This window comes from Pseudophryne corroboree, chromosome 2 (assembly GCF_028390025.1).
Source record: "Pseudophryne corroboree isolate aPseCor3 chromosome 2, aPseCor3.hap2, whole genome shotgun sequence".
NCBI lineage: Eukaryota > Metazoa > Chordata > Amphibia > Anura > Myobatrachidae > Pseudophryne > Pseudophryne corroboree.
The window spans coordinates 191,611,673-191,633,145 of NC_086445.1; the positions used below are offsets into that span (position 1 = coordinate 191,611,673).

At 45.4% G+C, this 21,473-nt stretch overlaps 2 protein-coding genes across 8 annotated transcripts in view; one reads left to right on the top strand and one right to left on the bottom strand.

The window, feature by feature from the left end:
- The window catches only part of CBX5 (chromobox 5), a 121,246-nt gene extending 108,359 nt beyond the window's left edge, over positions 1-12,887 (bottom strand). Inside the window, exons 1-2 of one of the 4 annotated variants that reach the window (XM_063952180.1) lie at positions 12,595-12,887; positions 2,280-2,367 (exon numbers count right to left, since the gene is read on the bottom strand). The gene's annotated coding sequence lies outside the window, so the exon portion shown is untranslated. Of the gene's footprint in view, positions 1-2,279; positions 2,368-12,336; positions 12,426-12,594 lie in introns of those variants that run through there. The other 3 variants (XM_063952181.1, XM_063952178.1, XM_063952179.1) reach the window with 3 other exon arrangements.
- A 154-nt stretch (positions 12,888-13,041) lies between these two features.
- HNRNPA1 (heterogeneous nuclear ribonucleoprotein A1) lies at positions 13,042-21,221 on the top strand. Of its 4 annotated transcripts, XR_010207877.1 has the most exons (11): positions 13,042-13,200; positions 13,643-13,759; positions 14,277-14,423; positions 14,790-15,000; positions 15,088-15,180; positions 15,520-15,651; positions 15,790-16,035; positions 16,121-16,285; positions 16,474-16,539; positions 19,315-19,397; positions 21,133-21,221. XR_010207877.1 is itself a non-coding variant. In XM_063952169.1 (10 exons), exons 1-9 carry the CDS (start codon positions 13,186-13,188, stop codon positions 16,530-16,532), a joined length of 1,185 nt encoding a protein of 394 aa, XP_063808239.1. In that variant the 5' UTR covers positions 13,044-13,185; the 3' UTR covers positions 16,533-16,539; positions 16,692-16,999. The 4 variants fall into 4 exon arrangements, 3 of the variants coding, with proteins under 3 accessions (XP_063808240.1, XP_063808241.1, XP_063808239.1); XM_063952169.1 differs by lacking the exons at positions 19,315-19,397; positions 21,133-21,221 and adding an exon at positions 16,692-16,999 and having other exon boundaries at positions 13,044-13,200; XM_063952170.1 differs by lacking the exons at positions 19,315-19,397; positions 21,133-21,221 and having other exon boundaries at positions 16,474-16,540.
- Positions 21,222-21,473: the final 252 nt, after the last annotated feature.

Sequence of the window (21,473 nt, forward strand, 5' to 3'; positions counted from 1 at the left end):
TTATCCACCCTAAGGTGCGTTTCCCAACTCGCCCTAACTTCTGGCGGGAAAGGGTATACCGCCAATAATTTTCTATCGGAGGAAACCCACGTATCATCACACACTTCATTTAATTTATCTGATTCAGGAAAAACTACAAGTAGTTTATTCACACCCTACATAATACCCTTATTTGTGGTACTTGTAGTATCAGAAATATGTAACACCTCCTTCATTGCCCTTAACATGAAACGTGTGGCCCTAAAGGAAAATACGTTTGTTTCTTCACCGTCGACACTGGAGTCAGTGTCCGTGTCGACCGACTGAGGTAAATGGGCGTTTTTACAAGCCCCTGACGGTGTCTGAGACGCCTGGACAGGTACTAATTTGTTTGCCGGCCGTCTCATGTCGTCAACCGACCTTGCAGCGTGTTGACATTATCACGTAATTCCTAAATAAGCCATCCATTCCAGTGTCGACTCCCTAGAGAGTGACATCACCAATACAGGCAATTTGCTCCGCCTCCTCACCAACATCGTCCTCCTACATGTCGACACACACGTACCGACACACATCACACACACAGGGAATGCTCTGATAGAGGACAGGACCCCACTAGCCCTTTGGGGAGACAGAGGGAGAGTTTGCCAGCACACACCAAAAACGCTATAATTATACAGGGACAACCCCTTATACAAGTGTTTTCCCTTATAGCATTTTTATATATGTAATCATATCGCCAAATAAGTGCCCCCCCTCTCTGTTTTAACCCTGTTTCTGTAGTGCAGTGCAGGGGAGAGCCTGGGAGCCTTCCTCACAGCAGAGCTGAGCAGGAAAATGGCGCCGTGTGCTGAGGAGAATAGGCCCCGCCTCCTTTTCGGCGGGCTCTTCTCCCGGAGTTTGTGAGATCTGGCAGGGGTTAAATACATCCATATAGCCTCAAGGGCTATATGTGATGTATTTTAGCCATAAAAAGGTATTATACATTGCTGCCCAGGGCGCCCCCCCCAGCGCCCTGCACCCTCAGTGACAGTTGGTGACTGTTGGTGAAGTGTGCTGACAACAATGGCGCACAGCTGCAGTGCTGTGCGCTACCTTATGAAGACTGAAAGTCTTCTGCCGCCTGTTTCTGGACCTCTTCAACTTCGGCATCTGCAAGGGGGGTCGGCGGCACGGCTCCGGGACCGGACTCCATGGCTGGGCCTGTGTTCGATCCCTCTGGAGCTAATGGTGTCCAGTAGCCTAAGAAGCAAATCCATCCTGCACGCAGGTGAGTTTACTTCTCTCCCCTAAGTCCCTCGTAGCAGTGAGCCTGTTGCCAGCAGGACTCACTGAAAATAAAAAACCTAACTTAAACTTTTATTCTAAGCAGCTCAGGAGAGCCACCTAGATTGCACCCTTCTCGTCGGGCACAAAAATCTAACTGAGGCTTGGAGGAGGGTCATAGGGGGAGGAGCCAGTGCACACCACCTGATCCTAAAGCTTTTATTATTGTGCCCTGTCTCCTGCGGAGCCGCTATATCCCCATGGTCCTTACGGAGTCCCAGCATCCACTAGGACGTCAGAGAAAATAGTTTACATGTTCAAACTACAGTATGTTGGTAATTCAGTTGAACACATTTGATTGGGGTGTCAGCTAGACAATTGTCTAATTTTTATTCAATCTCCCCACTGAACTAAGGAAACACATTCTATTAAAGGTGAGATTAGCACGTGAATGACCATTTGGGAGGAGTGAAATTTTACTTTGCCCAGTGGGGTAAAAGCAAAGAAAAATAAGACAAGGAAACCCATCCCTAGCGCTTCACGATTGAAGGAGACTAAATGTTATGTCAAACAGAAAATTATAATTGAATCTTGAAGATTAAATCAACATAATATACAAAAACAGACAATAATTCCTACTATGGCACAAGCAATATGTAACATAAATGGAGACCTTTCAAATTACTAGATACTGGACATCGCAGATTACATAATAGGCCACAGTCACATAGGACATGATGATTCTTTTGCTAATGTTGCTCCAAAGTTATTACTTATTGCAACTGAAAGGAGCCGTTCTCATCGCCCAGGTGAACTTAGACTATGCCATTTGTGGGTTGCTCTCAAGAAAACAAAAAGTAGTCCTATTTATTACCAGTTATTTATATAGCGCACACATATTCCGCAGCGCTTTACAGAGAATATTTGCTCATTCCCATCAGTCCCTGCCCCAGTAGAGCTTACAATCTATACTCACTATCACATGTACACACATTCAAGCTAGGGTTAATTTTGTTGGGAGCCAATTAACCTACCTGTATATTTTTGGATTGTGGAAGGAAACCGGAGTACCCGGAGGAAACCCATGCAAGTACGGGGAGAATATACAAACTCCACACAGTCCTAGCAACAAAAATACTTTAAGGCAATATATTTAAGTGGAAGTAATCTATGACAAACTGAACAGGCTTTGATATATCCAGGACAAGTATATTCAATCACTTATTAAAAGACTTATGGGTATATTTACTAAAGTGCAGTTCTATAGAAGTGGAGATGTTGCCCATAGCAACCAGATACTCTGCATCATTTATCTAGCACCTTCTAGAACATAACAGAATCTGGTTGCTACGGGCAACATAAACCTTTTTATAAACCCACACTTTATTAAATATACCCCTTAGGATTTTACCTTCTACCATCTTAAAATATCTACAGTATCTGTCTATATATATCTAATATTATAGTCATTGATTTGTACAGTGACACAATATGCCTGGCAGGGCTGGACCGAATCACAAAAATGTATTGAGTAGATGTCCAAAACCCTCGTACTAGCTGGCTTCATAGTCTGATTGTCACTAAAAAAACAAATAGTGAATTAAAGCCCAAATAGTAAATAAAAATACTTAAGGACAGATACAATTAGGTGTGAGGTTCTCTTAGAACAGAGGTTCTCAAACTCGGTCCTCGGGGGCACACACAGTGCATGTTTTGCAGGTCTCCTCACAGAATCGCAAGTGAAATAAACGTTATGGTAAGAACTTACCGTTGATAACGTGATTTCTCTTATGTCCACAGGTATCCACAGGATAACATTGGGATATTGTCGAGCGACAGCGAAAATGGCACCAACACGGTCACGAGCTTTCTGGCCTCCCAGGATGCATTGGGGCCTCCACTATATAGTCCCGCCCACTGACTCAGTCAGATCAGTTCTTTCCACAGCGATTATAGGCAGGAACATTAGGTAGAGACCTGTACAGGCGATAAGAACACACATGCACACCCTTCCATACAAGAAGGAAGAGGTTTTTAGTGTTTGTCTAGATCCTCAAATCAGATGCGTCCGGGTGGGATCCCTGTGGATACCTGTGGACATAAGAGAAATCACGTTATCAACGGTAAGTTCTTACCATAACGTTTATTTCTCTGGCTGGGTCCACAGGATTATCCACAGGATAACATTGGGATTCCCAAAGCCATTTTAGTGGTGGGGACGCTCCTGATTGCACAGGAGGACCTTTCGCCCGAAGTCTGCGTCATGAGAGGCAAAAGTATCCAAGGCATAATGTCTGATGAATGTGTTTATGGAAGACCATGTGGCTGCCTTACATATCTGTTCTGCTGATGCACCCTGTTGTGCTGCCCAAGAAGGACCTACCTTACGTGTAGAGTGTGCAGAGACATTAGCCGGAATAGGGAGATCTGCATGAGAATAAGCTTCAGATATTACCACTCGGAGCCATCTCGCCAGCGTCTGTTTACTAGCAGGCCAACCTCTCCTATGGAATCCGTAGAGGATGAAGAGGGAATCTGTTTTCCTGATGGCACTAGTACGATCTATATAGATTTTTAAAGACCGGACCACGTCCAGTGACGCTTCTCCCGCAGATAGTCCCGATACCTGAAAAGCTGGGACTACAATCTCTTCATTCAGGTGAAACTTTGACACCACCTTGGGAAGATAACTAGATCTCGTTCTGAGAACTGCTCTGTCTGGAAAAAAACTTAGGAAAGGAGACTTACATGATAATGCTCCTAAATCTGACACTCTTCTGGCTGACGCCATTGCCAGTAAAAAAAGAACTTTAATCGTTAACCACTTAAGATCCGCTCTCTCAAGTGGTTCAAACAAAGGACCCTGGAGAAATTTAAGAACTAAATTCAAATCCCAGGGAGCTGCAGGAGGAACAAATGGAGGTTGAATATGTACTACTCCTTGGAAAAACGTACGTACATCCTGTAGGTCAGCAATCTTCTGCTGAAACCATACAGTCAATGCTGAGACTTGCACCCTCAAGGAAGCAACCTTCAACCCCTTATCCAATCCTGCCTGCAGAAAATCCAAAATTCTAGCTACTTTAAAGGCTCTTGGATTGTAATTTTTTCCAGAACACCAATGAATATAGGCTTGCCATATTCTATGATATACACGGGCCGAAGAAGGCTTTCTTGCTCTAAGCATGGTTTGGATTACTTGCTTTGAAAATCCTTTAGCCTCTAAGATAGAGGTTTCAACAGCCACGCCGTCAAAGACAGGCGATCCAGATGACTGTGACAACAAGGACCCTGCATTAACAGATCTGGACGTTGAGGGAGCAGTATCGGTGCTTGCACGGACATTCTCCACAGATCTGTGTACCAATGCCTTCTTGGCCAAGCTGGAGCTATTAGAATTATTGCTCCTTTTGCCTGTTTTATCTTTCTCACTACTCTGGGTAACAGAGATATTGGAGGGAACAGATATGCCAGCTGAAACCTCCATTCTACTGACAGTGCGTCTACCAGGACTGCTCCTGGGTCCCTTGTTCTTGATCCGTACCTCGGAACTTTGTTGTTTAGACGAGACGCCATAAGGTCCATCTCCGGTAGACCCCATCTGTTCACCAGTGTCTGAAACACTTCTGGGTGTAGTGCCCATTCGGTTTCCTGAATGGTGTGCCGACTGAGAAAATCCGCTTCCCAATTTAGTACACCCGGGACAAATACTGCTGACAATGCTGGGAGATGGAGTTCTGCCCACTTTAGAATGGGAGTTACTTCCTCCATCAGACTCTTGCTGCGAGTCCCTCCTTGATGATTTAGGTATGCTACTGCCGTCGCATTGTCTGAGCGGATCTGGACTGGTCTTCCTTGTAGATTGTCCTTTGCCTGAACTAGGGCCAAGTGAATGGCTCTTATTTCTAACAGATTTATCGGCAGGCGACTTTCCCTTGCGGTCCATTTTCCCTGGAACCATAGGCTTCCGAGTACCGCCCCCCAACCTTGCAGGCTGGCATCTGTCGTCAGGACTTGCCACTCTTTTATCCAAAAGGGTCTCCCCTTGTTTAAATGGTCTGTCTGTAGCCACCATGCTAGAGACCTTTTTACATTTACTGGAATCTTTATCATCTGCTTCTTTATTGTTTGATGATTTCCGTTCCATTTTGTCAAAATGAGATGCTGCAATGGTCTGGAGTGGAATTGCGCATATTCCACCATGTCGAACGTTGATACCATCAGACCCAACAGTCGCATTGCTGCATGGACTGACATTGTCTGGGCTTGCAACGCTTCCTGAGCCATGACCTGCACCTTGACTATTTTCTTCTCTGGTAAGAGAACTCTCTGTAGGTCTGAATCCAATATGACTCCCAAATGAACCATCCGCTGTGATGGATTCAGGGACGACTTCTCCCAATTTATGAGCCACCCGTGTCTCTGTAAACAAACTATCGTCTGTTGGAGATGGCTCAACAGTAAATCTTGCGACTGTGCTAAGATTAATAGGTCGTCTAGGTATGGGAATATCCTTATCCCTTGTTTGCGCAGACAAGCTGCCATAACCACCATGATCTTGGTAAACACCCTGGGTGCTGTAGCTAGCCCGAAGGGCAGAGCTTGGAACTGGAAGTGTTCCTTGAGGATGGCAAACCTGAGGTAACACTGATGTGATAGTGCTATAGGCACATGTAGGTAAGCATCCCGCACATCCAGAGATACCATATAGTCTCCCGGTTCCATAGCCAACATTATGGAGCGTAACGTCTCCATGTGGAACTTCGGGATCCATATGTAATTGTTCAACATCTTCAGATTTAGAATTGGTCGATATGACCCATTTGGTTTCTGGATTAGAAACAGATTGGAGTAATACCCCTGTCCCTTTTGTGATGGAGGTACTGGGACAATCACACCTGACTGCGGTAATTTTTGGACTGCTTCTTGCAGGGCATTGGCCTTCGACTCTATACGAGACGGGCTGGTGCAAAAAAATCTTTGAGGAGGCTGCCTCCTGAATGGGAACCCATACCCCTGAGATACTACCTTCTGCACCCAGGTATCTGTTGTTGACTGTTGCCATGTGGGTGCAAATTGCAGGAGTCGGCCCCCAACCCTGGAATCCTCCAGGCGGAGGCCCGTCTCTTCAGGCTGAGGGCTTTTGTTCAGGTTTGGAAGCTGGCTTTTTGCTAGCCCACTGCTTCCTACCCCTGAATTTAAACTGGGGTTGTTTAGGCTCCTCTTTACCTTTCGCTTTGCTATGCCAGCGAAATGAGCGAAATTTTAAACCCTTGGAGTTAGGGTTGTAGGTAGCCGGAAATCTGACCTTCTTCGATTCAGCCTCTGACTCTAGGATATCCGATAAAGGTTTTCCAAATAATATATTACCCACGAAAGGCAATGCTTCCAATTCCTTCTTGGACTCCGCATCTGCCTTCCAGGTCCGTAGCCAGACTGCTCTGCGAGCGACTACTGCCAGGGCTGAAGCTTTAGAAGCAACAGTGCCTACATCAATGGCTGCTTCTTCTAAATACTGGGCAGATTGTCTTAAACGGCAAAGACGATCCCCTCTCCTACTAGGGAGCAAGAGGATGTAATTCTCTAGTTCCTCTATCCATTCGCCCATTGCCTTTGCTACCCAGGCCGAAGCCATAGCAGGTCTTACCACTGCACCCACAAGAGAAAAAAATATTTTTCAATAGGCTCTCTACCCTCCTGTCTGTGACATCATTCAAAGAGGTAGATGACAGTGGCAAAGCAGATTTGTGCACTAGTCGCAGAACATGTGCATCTACTTTTGGAGGAACTTCTCTCTTCGAACAATCTCCAGCAGGAAATGGATAATAAGAATCCCATCTCCTAGGAATCTTATACTTTTTACCGGGCGCTGCCCAAGACTCATCCATCATTTCCGTCAACTCCTCTGACGCTGGAAATTCAGCTTTCACTGACTTTGTTCGTTTGAATACAGGTGCTTTTGCTTTTAACGCTGTCTTGGCTGGTTCTTCCAGAGAAAGCACAGCCTTTACTGCATTAATGAGTTCAGCTACATCATCTGAACTAAAGCTCTGCGACTGATCATCATACGGAGTTGAATCTATTGTTTCCGCATCATCATCCGATGTATCCTCTTGTGTAGTCTGCCATACAGACGTATCTGTCTTAGTCTTACCTACCCCTTGGTTGCTTGTAGAGGCTACTGGAACCAAATCATAGGAAGGGAGCTGCATGTATGGGTTCATAGTGTAACCTAACCCTTGAGGTGGTGCTACTGGAGCTAACCTGTCCGCTATTGAAGACAGAGTCTTTGCGAACATATTCCATGGTGGCTCTACTGGAGGTTGAACTAACTCCTGTTTTTTACTTCGCTGAAAAGCGAAACAGTTTGCACACAAACCCTCATAAGTGACCAATTGAATCATATCAATTACCCCTGACTTACAAGATAAGCATGTTAGGGCTGTAGGAGTGCTTGACAAATTCTCCTCATCACTTTTGCCGCTCACAGACATTTTTCTGATATTGACTACACAATTTTGTGACTGAACCACACCCTATAATCAGTATATAGAGGTGAAATCAATCTGACCACAGTGCACCTGATTTGAGGGTCAGAACAGGACTGACATTACACAGAAAAGTCAGCACACATACTAGCAGTCAGTCACATGTTAAAGCATTAGACATTGTCATATGAGAATACAACCTCCATAATAACTTATACATAAGTAGGAAAATTGTACTTCTGTTTAACTGGTTCTTTTTCAACATAACATGCAGAAAACACAGTAATATACAGGTCTCATATGCAATAGGTACTAAAAATTAACAGTGCACACTAAGAAGTAGAAGGAATTTTTAGTACTGTATACCCTGCCTCCAGGGAGCGGGATACAGGGAGACTCACCACACTTCCATATCCAAGCAAAGACGCTCGAAAGACGCTGAGTGGATTCAGACGCTACTGGTGTACACTGCCGCTCTTGGTAACTGATAACGGACACGGACGCTCACCAACGGATACGGACGCTGAGCGACTCCACGTGCATGCAGACACTAAAGGCCTGCGACTCGGTCTGGGCGGGTTTATATCCAGTGTACACAACCGCAGCGTCTAAGCTGCGACCGAGTACCCTCGTGGTAGCGTCTGAGCCGGAAGTGAGGTCATTCAGTTCATGAAACGAGAGAACCGCGGGAACTGGCCATGAACTCGGAGGAGGGACGGCCAGGAGAGCGTCTGAAACCCCCTGTTGACTTAAAATCCCAGGATCGCGGCCTCACCTAGTCCTGGCGCCTATGATCCCCGGAGCGTAGCGCTGTCACACTCGAGATGTTCGGCGCATCAACACGCTGTTTGTAGTCTCCACCAAATCAGCGTAGCTGTGTCCTGACCCCTCTAGTAAGAGGAAGTCCATATACTCACTGTCTCCCCATGCGCCGGCCACAGCCTGGTAACGTCTGCTGGACCTGCTAGAACATCCGACACAGACGCCCGTCGAGACAGCACTGTACCGCGAAGGTAAGCATTGTTGCGACCCGGTGGGGAGTTGTTGGAGCGACTCTTTCTAATACACGTTTAAGACGCTGTTAAGAGAAGTCGCTCAAACCAAAACATTAAGTCTATAAAAATAAAGTAATGAAAACTTGAGGCTGCTTTCACAGCAGCCCTGTGACCATGCAGCTTCCTGCCGCACCAAGCAAAAAACTGATCTGACTGAGTCAGTGGGCGGGACTATATAGTGGAGGCCCCAATGCATCCTGGGAGGCCAGAAAGCTCGTGACCGTGTTGGTGCCATTTTCGCTGTCGCTCGACAATATCCCAATGTTATCCTGTGGATAATCCTGTGGACCCAGCCAGAGAAATAATTAGCTCCACCTGTGGACCTTTTAAAATGTGTCAGTGAGTAATTAATACACCTGTGCACCTGCTGGGTTACCTGCAAAACATGTACTGTGTGGAGTAATGAGGACAGTTTTCAGACCAATGATCTATACCACAGGTTCTCAAACTCGGTCCTCAGGACCCCACACGGTTCATGTTTTGCAGGTCACCTGTAGTTTTTGTAAATGTGACAGTTGGTGATACACAGTGTACTTGCCAGGTGACATGGAAAACGTGAACCGTGTGGGGTCCTGGGGACCAAGTTTGAGAACCACTGAGCTATACAATGGCAGCCATTTTAGGGTCTAAAACAATATTCAGCGGGTGTGTTTACTTGGGGCTATTGAGACCACTGAGGCATGAGGCAGTGTCTGCTCACAAAATGTCTCCTCTACCATGACTCTTGGTATTAGTAGAATGGAAGTATACTGTATTTACACCATCAACAAAAACTGTTGACTATTTTTTAAATTCCATTCATGTCTCTTTCACACGTATTTACTAGTGATGTGTTTCTCATTGGTTAACACCTGAAAAGCACATCAAAAATCTAATCAATTGTTTCTTATGGGCTTGTTTTTTATGTTAACATCTGCTACCAATACAATCCTGTATTGACACAAACAATGCATAAGTAGCGCATTAACAATAAATTGCAAAGGAATCTTAACTCTTTAGAATGAATGAATGCGTTTCTAGCCCATATTCCCAACCCATAAGTGTGAACAAGCATTCAAATTGTTAGGTCACGTCTCTAGAAACTGCAAGTGTGCAACATGGTGAAAATTATATGACAAAAGGTTATAGCATTGCCTTCCCAATTATTTTAATGACTGAAAAGCACAAACCTACTTAGACTCGGACTTTGCTAACACCAATGCATACAAACTAATAAAGCGTCCACCTACTATATAGAGACCATAGTGCAAGCTTTAGACACTAGCTAGTAGTGTTGAATTAGGAATGTGGTGTTAAACCATATTTTAGGGACACCGTTATTCATTACTGTATACCTTAAATTACAAATTATTCACTGTGCTGTAAAACAGCAATATTAATTACCGACAGGCAGGCCGTAACACACCCTGTGGGCAAAGAGGCAAAACTGACTGCAGTGCCAGGCTCTTATAGAAACAGTGAAGATGCATACAATGTGATTTCACACACATAAAACAGAGAAAAGATTGGTAATCATGAAATTTATAGTCATATAATTCTGTAACATTTGTCATGCTGTGCAGTCATTAATCACGCTGAATCTTAGGACTAACAGGTTTTAATTCTGGAACACTGATTATAAAATTAAAGTAATAAACAAAGTTTATTTCATAATAACCCTATAAAGAAAAGCACCAAAAAATCTCACCGCAAACTATACTACCAGGTTTGAGCAGACGTCTAAGTTTGCATAAAGCGGAAGTACAGGTGAGATGACAAATGTAGCTGTGCGCAGATGTTATTTGAATGTAATAATTAAGCTCAGTCTTACATAATTCCAACACCATGGACAGCGCAGAGGGATAACACATTATCTAGGGCACAGGTTCTCAAACTCGGTCCTCAGGACCCCACACAGTGCATGTTTTGCAGGTCTCCTCACAGAATCACAAGTGACAGAGCCGGCCATAGGTATAGGCAAACTAGGCAATTGCCTAGGGCATTTGATATGTCTACAGGCATCAGTAGCTTCTGCTGATTAAAATGATATGTGGCATGCCTATATTCTGTGTAGCATTTCATATGCAGATACAGCCACAATCTCACACAGTATATAGGCATGCTGCATATCAGTTTAATCAGCAGAAGCTGCGTGTTCATCCTAGCCACATAGCAATGTAAATAAGATGCATTTTCATAAAAAAATGTGCCCGACGTTAGCATTGAGGCAAGATTTATGAGGACACATCTGTTTCCAAGCAGAGGCAGAGGTCACAGTGTTAGCGGCTGTGTGAGTGCTGTGTGCATGTGAGTGGGTTGGTTGTGCAGTAGTGTTCGCAATATGTGTAAGCAGCATTGTGTGTCATGTAAAAATGCATTAATAATGTGCAACATACTGTATGTGTAAGGGGCACTATGTGTGTCATTATGTGTATAAGGGCATTAATAATGTGCAGCATATATGTAACAGGGTACTACTGTATGTGTGTCATTATGTGTATAGGGACACTAATTATGTGTATGGGGCACTATGTGTCATTATGTGTATAAGGGCATTAATAATGTTCGGCATATGTGTAAGAGACATTATCTGTAAAAGGGCATTAATAAAGTTGTCATATTTAAAATATAGGGGGTCCAAACACCAAAATAAGGACTGCTATGGGTGAGGGGTGATGGTGCCGGAAAAGAGGTGCAAGGTCAGAGGCGGAACCAGTGGTGGTGCTAGGGGGCAACAGCCAAAATCTTGCCTAGGGCATCATATTGGTTAAGGCCGGCTCTGACAAGTGAAATAATTAGCTACACCTGTGGACCTTTTAAAATGTGTCAGTTAGTAATTAATACACCTGTGCACCTGCTGGGTTACCTGCAAAACATGCACTGTGTGGGGTCCTGAGGACCGAGTTTGAGAACCCCTGATCTAGGGCTTACCATGATATGGGATCATATAAGACTTTCCACTTACTACATAAATGGTACCTGAGGAATAACTACCCAGCTTGAATGACCTATGTATCTAACCATCATGATTACCTACACGTTTAAAATGAACCACTACATGAATTCAGTCATACAGAGGCTCTCCCTAAAGGTTTATTAATATAAAGGGGGATAAAAGGTTGGGGGGGGGGGGTATTACTCTGCACTTGATAGGGCACGATGCCTATGCACACTCTATCCTTGCAGTCTTGGCCTGGCTACATCCGACGGGAAAATAAAATAAAAGGTGAAGTATAGATTACAACAAAGCCCTGTGCAGCATTCACTTCACCATAGCCGGATCACACACATCTGCAATGCACGGGCAGGCCAAACGCTGTCTACACCACCTGTAGCCAAGTGCACCATGTCGACCAGCTTGTGGCCTGACTGACATGCTGGGACTTGCAGTACCACAGACTGCAGCTCAGCGACTGTGTGTGAATGGCAGGGTAGCAGCAAGGCGTGCACACATATCGCCGGTGTAAGCCTCCATGTTTGGCAGCATACGGGTGGTAGGGGCTATACATGTGCACAGAAGTGCAACCTGCCCCCGCATCCACCCTCATGTCGGTCGGCTCCCCGGTTACCTGGGTCGGGAATGGATCGCTGTGAGGCCTCGGTACCCTCTACCCGCACGCTGCCTGCTCTCTGGCACCGGCGCTATGTCCCGCCCCCCACCTACCAGCTGATTGGAGTCATTGCCGAATCCCTACGCGGCGATTGGCTGCTCACACCTGTCAGTCACTTCTCGCCTCTGCTCTAATCCCTGCTCCTGTCTTCCCACAATGAGCCCGGCGGCCCAGGGCCTCGCGGGTGCCGGGTGACTGGGGCGGCGAGTAACTCACCTTCCCGCGAGAGAGAGTGAGAGCTGGGAGGAACGGAACTGGAGCAGCGGATGAGTTGCCACTACCGGAGGGGGCTCTACGCAGCGACCAAACCCCGCCAAAAACAACCGGAACAGCGCATGTGCAGCACCGCCCACTGCCGCCAGTCTCCTCCCCGCACTGTAGGTTACTACTAACACGTCTGTAAGCTCTCGCATTTCACGCGCGTGACAGGACAGCGGCGTATATGCGCGCAGCTAGCACTGCGCCGGGCGTAGGTCGGTGCCCTCGACTCCTAACGTCGTATCGTAGCAGGGGGCGGAGCCTCGCGTTCAAACCGGTAATTGACAACAACTGGACCAATCGCAGCGTGAGTCATTGTTGACGTAAGTTGGGGGCGGGGAGAAGGTGGTGGCTCGGGCGAAGTAAACGTCTGACTTAAAGTTTAGCCAATCGGAGGCGGCGGAAATAGACAGAATCCAATGAGGAGAGGTGTGGGCGTGCCGAGGCGAACTAAATAAGCGGTTTCCGCTGCGCTCAGCCCCACACCAACCAAGACGGTCTCGGTTCTGTTCTCTGAGCTGTGGGGAGAACACGGTAACATCAGCAATCATGCACAAGTCTGAGGTGAGTTTCCGCTGGTATAGTGCGCGCTGCATCCGCCGCCATAGTGGCGTCCTATCCCCGCGCCCCGGGTATTATCGCGCTTATTCCCTGTTAGGGTTTTATTGTCGATACGGTCTACATTGGGCCGCAGGCCTTATGCCTCCACGGGGCGCGGGAGGCTTGGCGGTGGCGGCCTGAGAGTGTTGTGGCGTTCTCTGCGTAGCTAGGCCGGCCCGCCGCCTGAGTCATCACTGCGAGGCCGCCTTTGTCCGCCGCCATCTTGTGCGGCCTAGTCACTCGGCCCAGCCCTACCCGCACGTGTCCCGCGGCCCCATCCGCATGCCTGTGTACGCCGGTGTCCTGTATTACAGCCGCTAGGTAGTTCCTGTGGCAGGGGAGGGTGCGATGGTGCCTTTCCCCGGGCACCGTGCTGCCGCTTCCATAACGCTCTCCTTCTCTCCAGTCTCCCAGGGAACCCGAGCAGCTGCGCAAGCTCTTCATCGGCGGCCTGAGCTTCGAGACCACGGATGAGAGCCTCCGGAACCACTTTGAACAATGGGGCGCCCTCACCGACTGTGTGGTAAGTTGTAGGCCGGTATTGCACCGGGGGAGGACTGTTTGCTAAAGTATGTCGGTAACGCACAGGAAATATCCTGTATTCGGGAGGAAGAGGCCGAGGCAGTGTTTTGTAGGATCCCCCAACTCTAGTGGCCATTGATGCACTTAACGTTTTTAATGGAGTAAACTGGCCATCACTATGTCACTAGCAAATTTTGAGGGGGGGGGGGGGTAAATGGTGATTTTAATTTAATCTGGCTAATACCAGTGATCAATGGTATAGGTAATCTATAAGTAGTGCACTTGGCTGGTGCGCAGTTCTATATGTGAAGTCGGCCCCTAATATTTGATATCTGGCCTGCATTTGATAATTGCAACAATTCAGAAGGGCTGTTCTGGAGAGAATTGTGTGACTGGCCCAAACTTTTAACAAATGGGAACTAACTGTTAATTCCGTTAAATATAGGCATATGTCCATGTGATTAACGTATCCTGCAGAACAGCGTGTGTATATATTAATGGTAAATATTTCATTGTAGGTAATGAGAGATCCAAACTCAAAACGTTCCCGTGGCTTTGGCTTCGTCACATATACATCAGCAGAAGAAGTTGATGCTGCCATGAACGCCAGGCCTCACAGGGTGGATGGACGTGTGGTGGAGCCTAAAAGGGCTGTTTCCAGAGAAGTGAGTGGTTACTAATATGGAGTCTGTCTTATGGTGGGTACACACGTGATGGGGCAGGCATCGGCAAGTGCATGCACGTTTGCCGGCTGCAACGAACAACGGCAAGGGGTAGAGCAGGGGAAAGTATCATGGCATCACTAGCTCCCGCTTCAGATCTTGCATGTTCAAAAGATCTGTGGATGTCTCTTGCGACCCGCGGGTGCAAGCATCGTCATTGTCTATCATACACCAAACAATTTGAACGATTGGTCGTTCCCATCAATTTAGAACGCCCACGTCGTTTGTCATATTTATCCATGTATGCATCTTAAGTATAATGTGATGAGAGCTGTCACTAAATTTTATTTTTATTTTTTGTTACCTTAGGACTCTCAAAGACCAGGAGCACACCTCACCGTTAAAAAGATATTTGTTGGTGGAATTAAAGAGGACACAGAAGAACATCATTTAAGAGATTACTTTGAACAGTATGGAAAGATAGAAGTGGTAGAGATAATGACTGACCGTGCTAATGGCAAGAAAAGAGGCTTTGCTTTTGTTACATTTGAAGATCATGATTCAGTTGACAAGATTGTCAGTAAGTGTAACATTACAATCCTATAAAGAGTATTTAGGCTTATTAACACGCAATGTCCACTATGTAACTGTATGCAATCTCTTGCAGTTCAAAAATACCACACTGTAAATGACCACAACTGCGAAGTAAGGAAAGCACTCTCAAAACAAGAGATGGCAACAGCGTCTGCTAACCAAAGAGGTAAGCATTTCCTATAAACAGTAATTGCAGTTTTCGGTTATTAACACATTGATCTCAATTCAACACTAATTGAGTAGTTCCAGGAAGGAGGTCCTGCCGCTATTCCATTCAGTGCTGTATAGTCGGGCTACTGTATTCTGTGAGCACAAATCCACCAACATCAGTGCAGTGATGCTGTTTGCGCCATGCTGGGGCACAACAGCATCACAGCAGGCACTCCTGTCAGAGTACAGGCATTCTCTGACAAAGCGACGTACTGAATTGAATAGTGCTGGGACCTCCTTCCCAGTGCTATTGAGTTGACACAAAGTATTTAAGTTTAACATATCATTTCTGTAGGGCGTGGTGGTGGATCTGGAAACTTCGGAGGCCGTGGTGGTTTTAGTGGAAACGACAGTTATAGCGGCGGCGGCGGTGGTGGTGGGGGTCGCGGAGGGAACTTTGGTGGAAGCAGAGGAGGTGGAGGTGGTGGTAAGTATTGATGTAACAGAACTTGACGGCAGATAAGAACTGAGCTCATCTAGTCTACCAGTGTATGGGAGGGCTGAGTTAGTGATGTATGGTTGTCAAGCTGCTTCTCCCCTCGAGTAACTAAACTTGTGTCCACAGGTGGATTTGGCGGTCGTGGTGGTTATGGTGGTGGTGGTGAAGGCTATAACAACAATGGTTTCAGCAATGATGGCGGTTATGGTAACAACGCACCATACACTGGTGGCAATCGAGGATATGGTGGTGGCCAGAGTTACGGAGGAGGCCAAGGCGGTGGTTATGGTGGAGGTGGCTATGACGGTTACAACAATGGAGGTGGAGGAGGAGGAGCAGGAGGTGGAGGCAGTGGATTTGGTGGTGGCAATGGTAAGTAATATGGTGAGATTCTCTAGCCTTAAGCTGTTCACCTTAAAGGGAACTAATTTACAGAAATGGGAAACTTTGTATTTAGGAAACTTTGGCGGCACTGGGGGTGGAAGTGGCAACTACAATGACTTTGGCAGCTACAACAGCCAGTCATCCTCAAGCTTTGGACCAATGAAAGGTGCTGGTGGTGGTGGAGGTGGCGGCGGTGGCAGCAACTACAGTGGAAGGAGTTCTGGACCTTACGGAAGTGGTAAGATTTATGTAATATATATGTGTAACTTGAAAGACTATTTGTGGCCTATAATCAACTTGGTATAAGGGGTCAGAAAGGGATTTATTTGCATCCAATGGGCTATATACCTCCAGTGGAAAGCAGTTTTATTCACTTTATTTCACATCTGTTTGGATGTTTGTCTAAACCTGCTTTGTTTACTCTAGGTGGCTATGGTGGTGGGTCCAGTGGCACTAGCAATTATGGAGGTGGCAGGAGATTTTAAGCTTCAGGTATGTCTTGGGTTTTTTTTTCATTAAAGCAATCCTTTTATTTTTCAACTTTGGTTCTGCCAGAAAGTCATAGGCAGAATAGGTAACTGCCATTACATTTCAGCTGATTGAGTATATGTAGATTAACATACTTATTCCGTATTATTCAACAGGAAGCAATGCTTAGCAGGAGAGGAGAGCCAGGCAAGCGACAGGTTACTACTCAAGTTGAATTCAGCCAAGCGCAGTTGTGGCAGGGCATAGCTGCTACATGAAGAAATGTTAGCAAATCATTTTACGTTTGAGGAAACACAGGACTATTCGTGACTAATTATGAAGACTTAAGTTTGTGTTGTGGGGTGTTAAGCATTCCTAGACTCGGGTTTTATTGTATAGACTTTTTATATAATTTTTGTTCGTGCTGTTCAAGAACTGTAAAGACTACATCATGACTCAATAAATGTGTCCCTTTTCATTTTTACTTGTGTATCATAAATATTTTTGAAGAGTTGTTGCAGGAAGGGTTAATTTATTAAACAGGTTCCAGTGGTGACTAGTAGCCTAGATTTATTTTAAGCAGCAATTTTTTTTTATTTTTTATTTTTTCAGTTGAACAGTTCTTGCCACTTATATACTAAAACCTACCAGTTCCTTATTTGCACTATCCCTCCCCTCTTACAGTGAAAGTATATTACTGGTACCCAGTTAAACATGCTTCCAGTTACATTATGCCCAGTCTAATACCTGGAGTAGCTGCTGAACTTGAGCTATTCAATTCTACAGAAGTTTGTGGGGAAGGGAATATTGATGAAATATAGTGGTATTTTGTTAGTGGGCTGGTTCTTAAAAATGGTGGTTTTCAGCACCTTAAGCTTTAATGTACACCCCCTGAATGTAACGGAGAGGCATTATTACTTGATGTGTCATAACCTCCAAAGATGACAACCCAAAAGCCAATTTAAAGATTTCTATGGCGTTAACTCATCACTTTGGTTTGGCTTAACTTTTGTGGACTCTAACAGTTCTGTAAAAGCTACCAGTGTAGTTTGTGTGTGTGGTGGTTCAAAAAACCTTCAGACAAAGTAGACCTGTTGTAAAACCGTATGAGATGAGCTAGTCTGGTCCTCCTGAAGATGAAGACAGTCAGGAACTGAGACAAAATAGATTAAAGCTCCAGAGACTACTAGCAAGGAAGATGTACTCCAGCTCAGACCAGTCTTTCTACATCTGAGAATAGCTGATCATCCAGTATGTCAGTTAAGCTCACACAATCACAACTAGCAAGATAAAGGGATTCATCAGCACATCGGAAGGAGGCAGACCAGAGTGCAAGGTCTTCATGTTAAGCCTAGCATGTACGAGCCAGGAGGGGCAGTTTTGTTACCTTGCTTGTAGGTAAGAACAGACTTTTATTATGTCATGTATTTTTATGAAAGAACAGTGTTGGGTTTTGTAAATCAGACAGTCAGCTTGCTAAATTTAGAGGTATCCTGCAAAATTGTGTAGAATGTCAATTTAACTATATATATATATATATATATATATACATATATATACATATATATATAATATATATATATATATATATATTTCTCAGCTGGCAGTCAGTATCCCGACAGCAGCATCCTGACAGAATGCCAGCAGCAGGGCAAATGCAGTTAGTACCCTTGTGGGCCCTGTGGCTCCCTGCACTTGCCACAAGATCTATTCCCACTCTATGGATATCGTGGACATCCTCGAGTGGGAATTGCCCATGTGAGCTGGTATTCCGGCTGTCAGATTCTTACCCCCGGGATCTCGACAGCCAGCAATGATTGCCTCCCAATTTAACACAGGTTTTGGTAGCTTAATCAGCTCATCAATGGCAGTATGTACTGCAAATGGCACGCTAGAGTAGTTAGCCCTCCTATCATATGGCTGGGTCCATATGTAAAAGTCAACACTAGGAGGAATTATTTGGTGGGGGGGTGTAACAGTAAAGCACTTCAATAGCTTTCTTTTCAGATTGCAGTTTGGAGCTTGGTGCTCTCATGTTGGGTAATTGTGGTGCCATTACAACAGTAACTCCCTCCATATACCCACCTGTTATTGCCATCTTGCCCTAGAGTCACTGATTCTGAATATGGAAGTACCATAGCCATGGCATATAGCTGCGCATACTGGCATCACAAGCTAATTTGCGGTTAATGGTATTGAGCCCTTAACATAATGTAGTGGATTACTAATTCTACAGAATAAATGTCTGGACAACTTGCAACTCTACTTCTGAAACTACAAGTCCTAATATGCCCTGCCAAGACGTAGGGTACTAGTTTCACAGAACCTATAGATCACTTTTTTTTTTTTTTTTTTTTTTTTTTTTTTCTTCTCGTGTAGGGTTGATAACGCCTAACGATATAGATATCTACATCTTAGAGCACATGTTCTCACTCTGTCCTCCGGACTCTTAAAGCTTTCCATGTCTCCACACAGAATCACACGTGAAATTAGCTCCACCTGTGACTCACTTAAAATGTGTTGGTGAGTAATGAATGCAGCTGTGCACATGCTGCGTGACCTGGAAAAGGTTTGGGCCTCTGAGGATAGTTTGAGAACCACTGGCAGACTATTCAACCAGCCAACAATCGCTGGCTTTTTGTAAAACTTTAACACCAGACTAATGTGGTTGCATGAGACACATCACAGGTTGTAAGTATAGCTCAGGAATACATTGGTCTCAACAAAATGTAAACTGCATTGGCTGTAATAAAAACATGAAGCTCTACATGGGTACTGACTCTGTAAAACTTTATACAGGTGGCAGTGACTAAGCTGCGGCTCAACATGCTCCTGATCTGACTGCGGAAAGGCTGACCATGTCGTACATCACTGTGCTAAAGGTAAAACTGGAGCGTTAACACTACCTGTCTGTTCTATGATGCAGAATATTGTTGGCCAAAGATATTTGCAGACAAATTGGGTCGCATAGAGTTCCTAGTGAGTTGTAATGTCATTAACAGTGAAGCAATACAGGCAGATGTGGATAACCTCTGTGTTGTGCAGTCTGCACAAGCCTTTGTTAGCTTAGTATCATCTAAGCCAGAGATTATCAACCTTTTACAGCTCGCGGCACACTGAACAAGATCTAAATATTGCAACGGCACACAAATATAATGGTGGTGCAGTTGCATGTCATAAGGTGTCATGTCACAGCTTCTCCATAGGTAACACCTGAGCCACATCTGAGAGCCAGAAAAACCCAACACTGCCCGGGTCCAAAATTAGAACTGGCTCTGCAAACCCACCAGTATTGATCGTTCCAGGGCCTCAGTAGCGGCAAAACACTGACGGGCCTTGCTCTGCTTCTATGGCGGCACACCTAGAAACTGCTCAGGGCAGTCGAAAATGGGGCCAAATCTGACAGGTTTTGGGCCCCCTTGTCGGACTGAGATGGTCGAAATCAAAATGATGTCGGACTGGGAGGCGAGGGGGGGCAGCCTGCGGGCATACAGTAGACATCAGTGCTGCAGCTGGATGTCACTCACCCGCCCGACCTCACGGCAGCTTCCACCTGGCTCCAGCACGCTGCTGGAGCCGGGTGGAAGCTGCCGTGAGGTCGGGCGGGTGAGTGACATCCAGCTGCAGCACTGATGTCTACTGTATGCCCGCAGGCTGTCCCTGCGGCTCGCCTCCTCCGGTTCCGCATCTTAGTCCATCTTTTTGATGGCACGCTGCTGGAGCTGGGTGGAAGCTGCCGTGAGGTCAGGCGGCTGAGTGACATCCTGCTGCAGCGCTGATATCTCCTGTATGCTCGCAGGCTGTCGTCCCCAAACCCCCGCCCCTTGCCGCCTCTGCGTCCCATCTTAAATTTGATTTGAAAAAGGGGTTGTCTGATCCATTCCGACAAATGCATGTTGGAATGGATCGGACTTTAATTGAATATACCCCAATGATTTAGTCTAATGCACTACCAGTCCTGTCTGCATGTCCAACTGGGTTCTGGGAGAAGTTAAAGGCAGTTGACGCTGAATGGTGCCGCTACAATGCCTGTAAAATACATGAAGTTGTGACTTTTATTAATGGAGAATAAAACTGAGGGAGGGGTATCCAAAACCGTAGTAATTGTATCGCTGGGGGCTATACTATTAACCCTGATACCGTGGGCTAGTGTCGTGTCCGTGCCTCCCCTTTAAATGACAGCACTTATTGCAGGTTATTCCTCAGGCACCTGAAGCATACTCTGCTATAAGTGGCTGCTGGAGCAGTGATAACACACTGGATCAGAGAAGTCACAGATCACATGTTTTTGGCTGATAAAAACAGACTAATTGGATACCTCGAAAATGATGATCAGTCATCAGTTGTGATATACATCCATTTTCGGCCACTGAAATTGGATCGATTCGGATACCCCCCTAAATGTTGCTAACATACCAATATAACACATTCAAACCTGGTATTTAAAGCTTAGACCACTAGTTTAGACTGCATGGTGAAACAGCTGAGCTGGATAAACAGAACTTTATAATTGTGCTTCACAAATGCTGTTTTACTTGAGTCTTATTAGTGCTGTTGTGTACAACCATATTAGTAATACTGTCTTTATGGAAACTAATGCTTCTGTCTTGTTTGCAGGTGGCATGGTGTGCTGTTCCATCTTCTACAAAATGCTACGTTATAGTAGTGGTTTTATTTTTTTAAATAAAGATTTTATTCTCAACAAATGTCTTGGTTTTTATGTCTTTTTAAACAGATAGGTACTGTTTTCACTACAACTGGGTATATACCACTACTACAGTTATAGGCAGATCAACTGCCAGATCTGGATGGTTGGAATGAAAAATCTGGTTGTTCCAAATGTTGGTTAAACTGACCAAGTGTCTACACAAACTGCAGATTTAACCAATTTGTCTAAACAGGTTTTGTTCATTTTATTTCTCTAATGTCCTTGTGGATGCTGGGGACTCCGTAAGGAC

Bases quoted from the DNA above. Each gene is read 5' to 3' on its own strand.
- HNRNPA1 (XM_063952170.1), top strand. The intron at 14,424-14,789 runs GTGAGTGGTTAC...TTGTTACCTTAG, and splicing joins AAAGGGCTGTTTCCAGAGAA to GACTCTCAAAGACCAGGAGC. The intron at 16,286-16,473 runs GTAAGATTTATG...TGTTTACTCTAG, and splicing joins TTCTGGACCTTACGGAAGTG to GTGGCTATGGTGGTGGGTCC.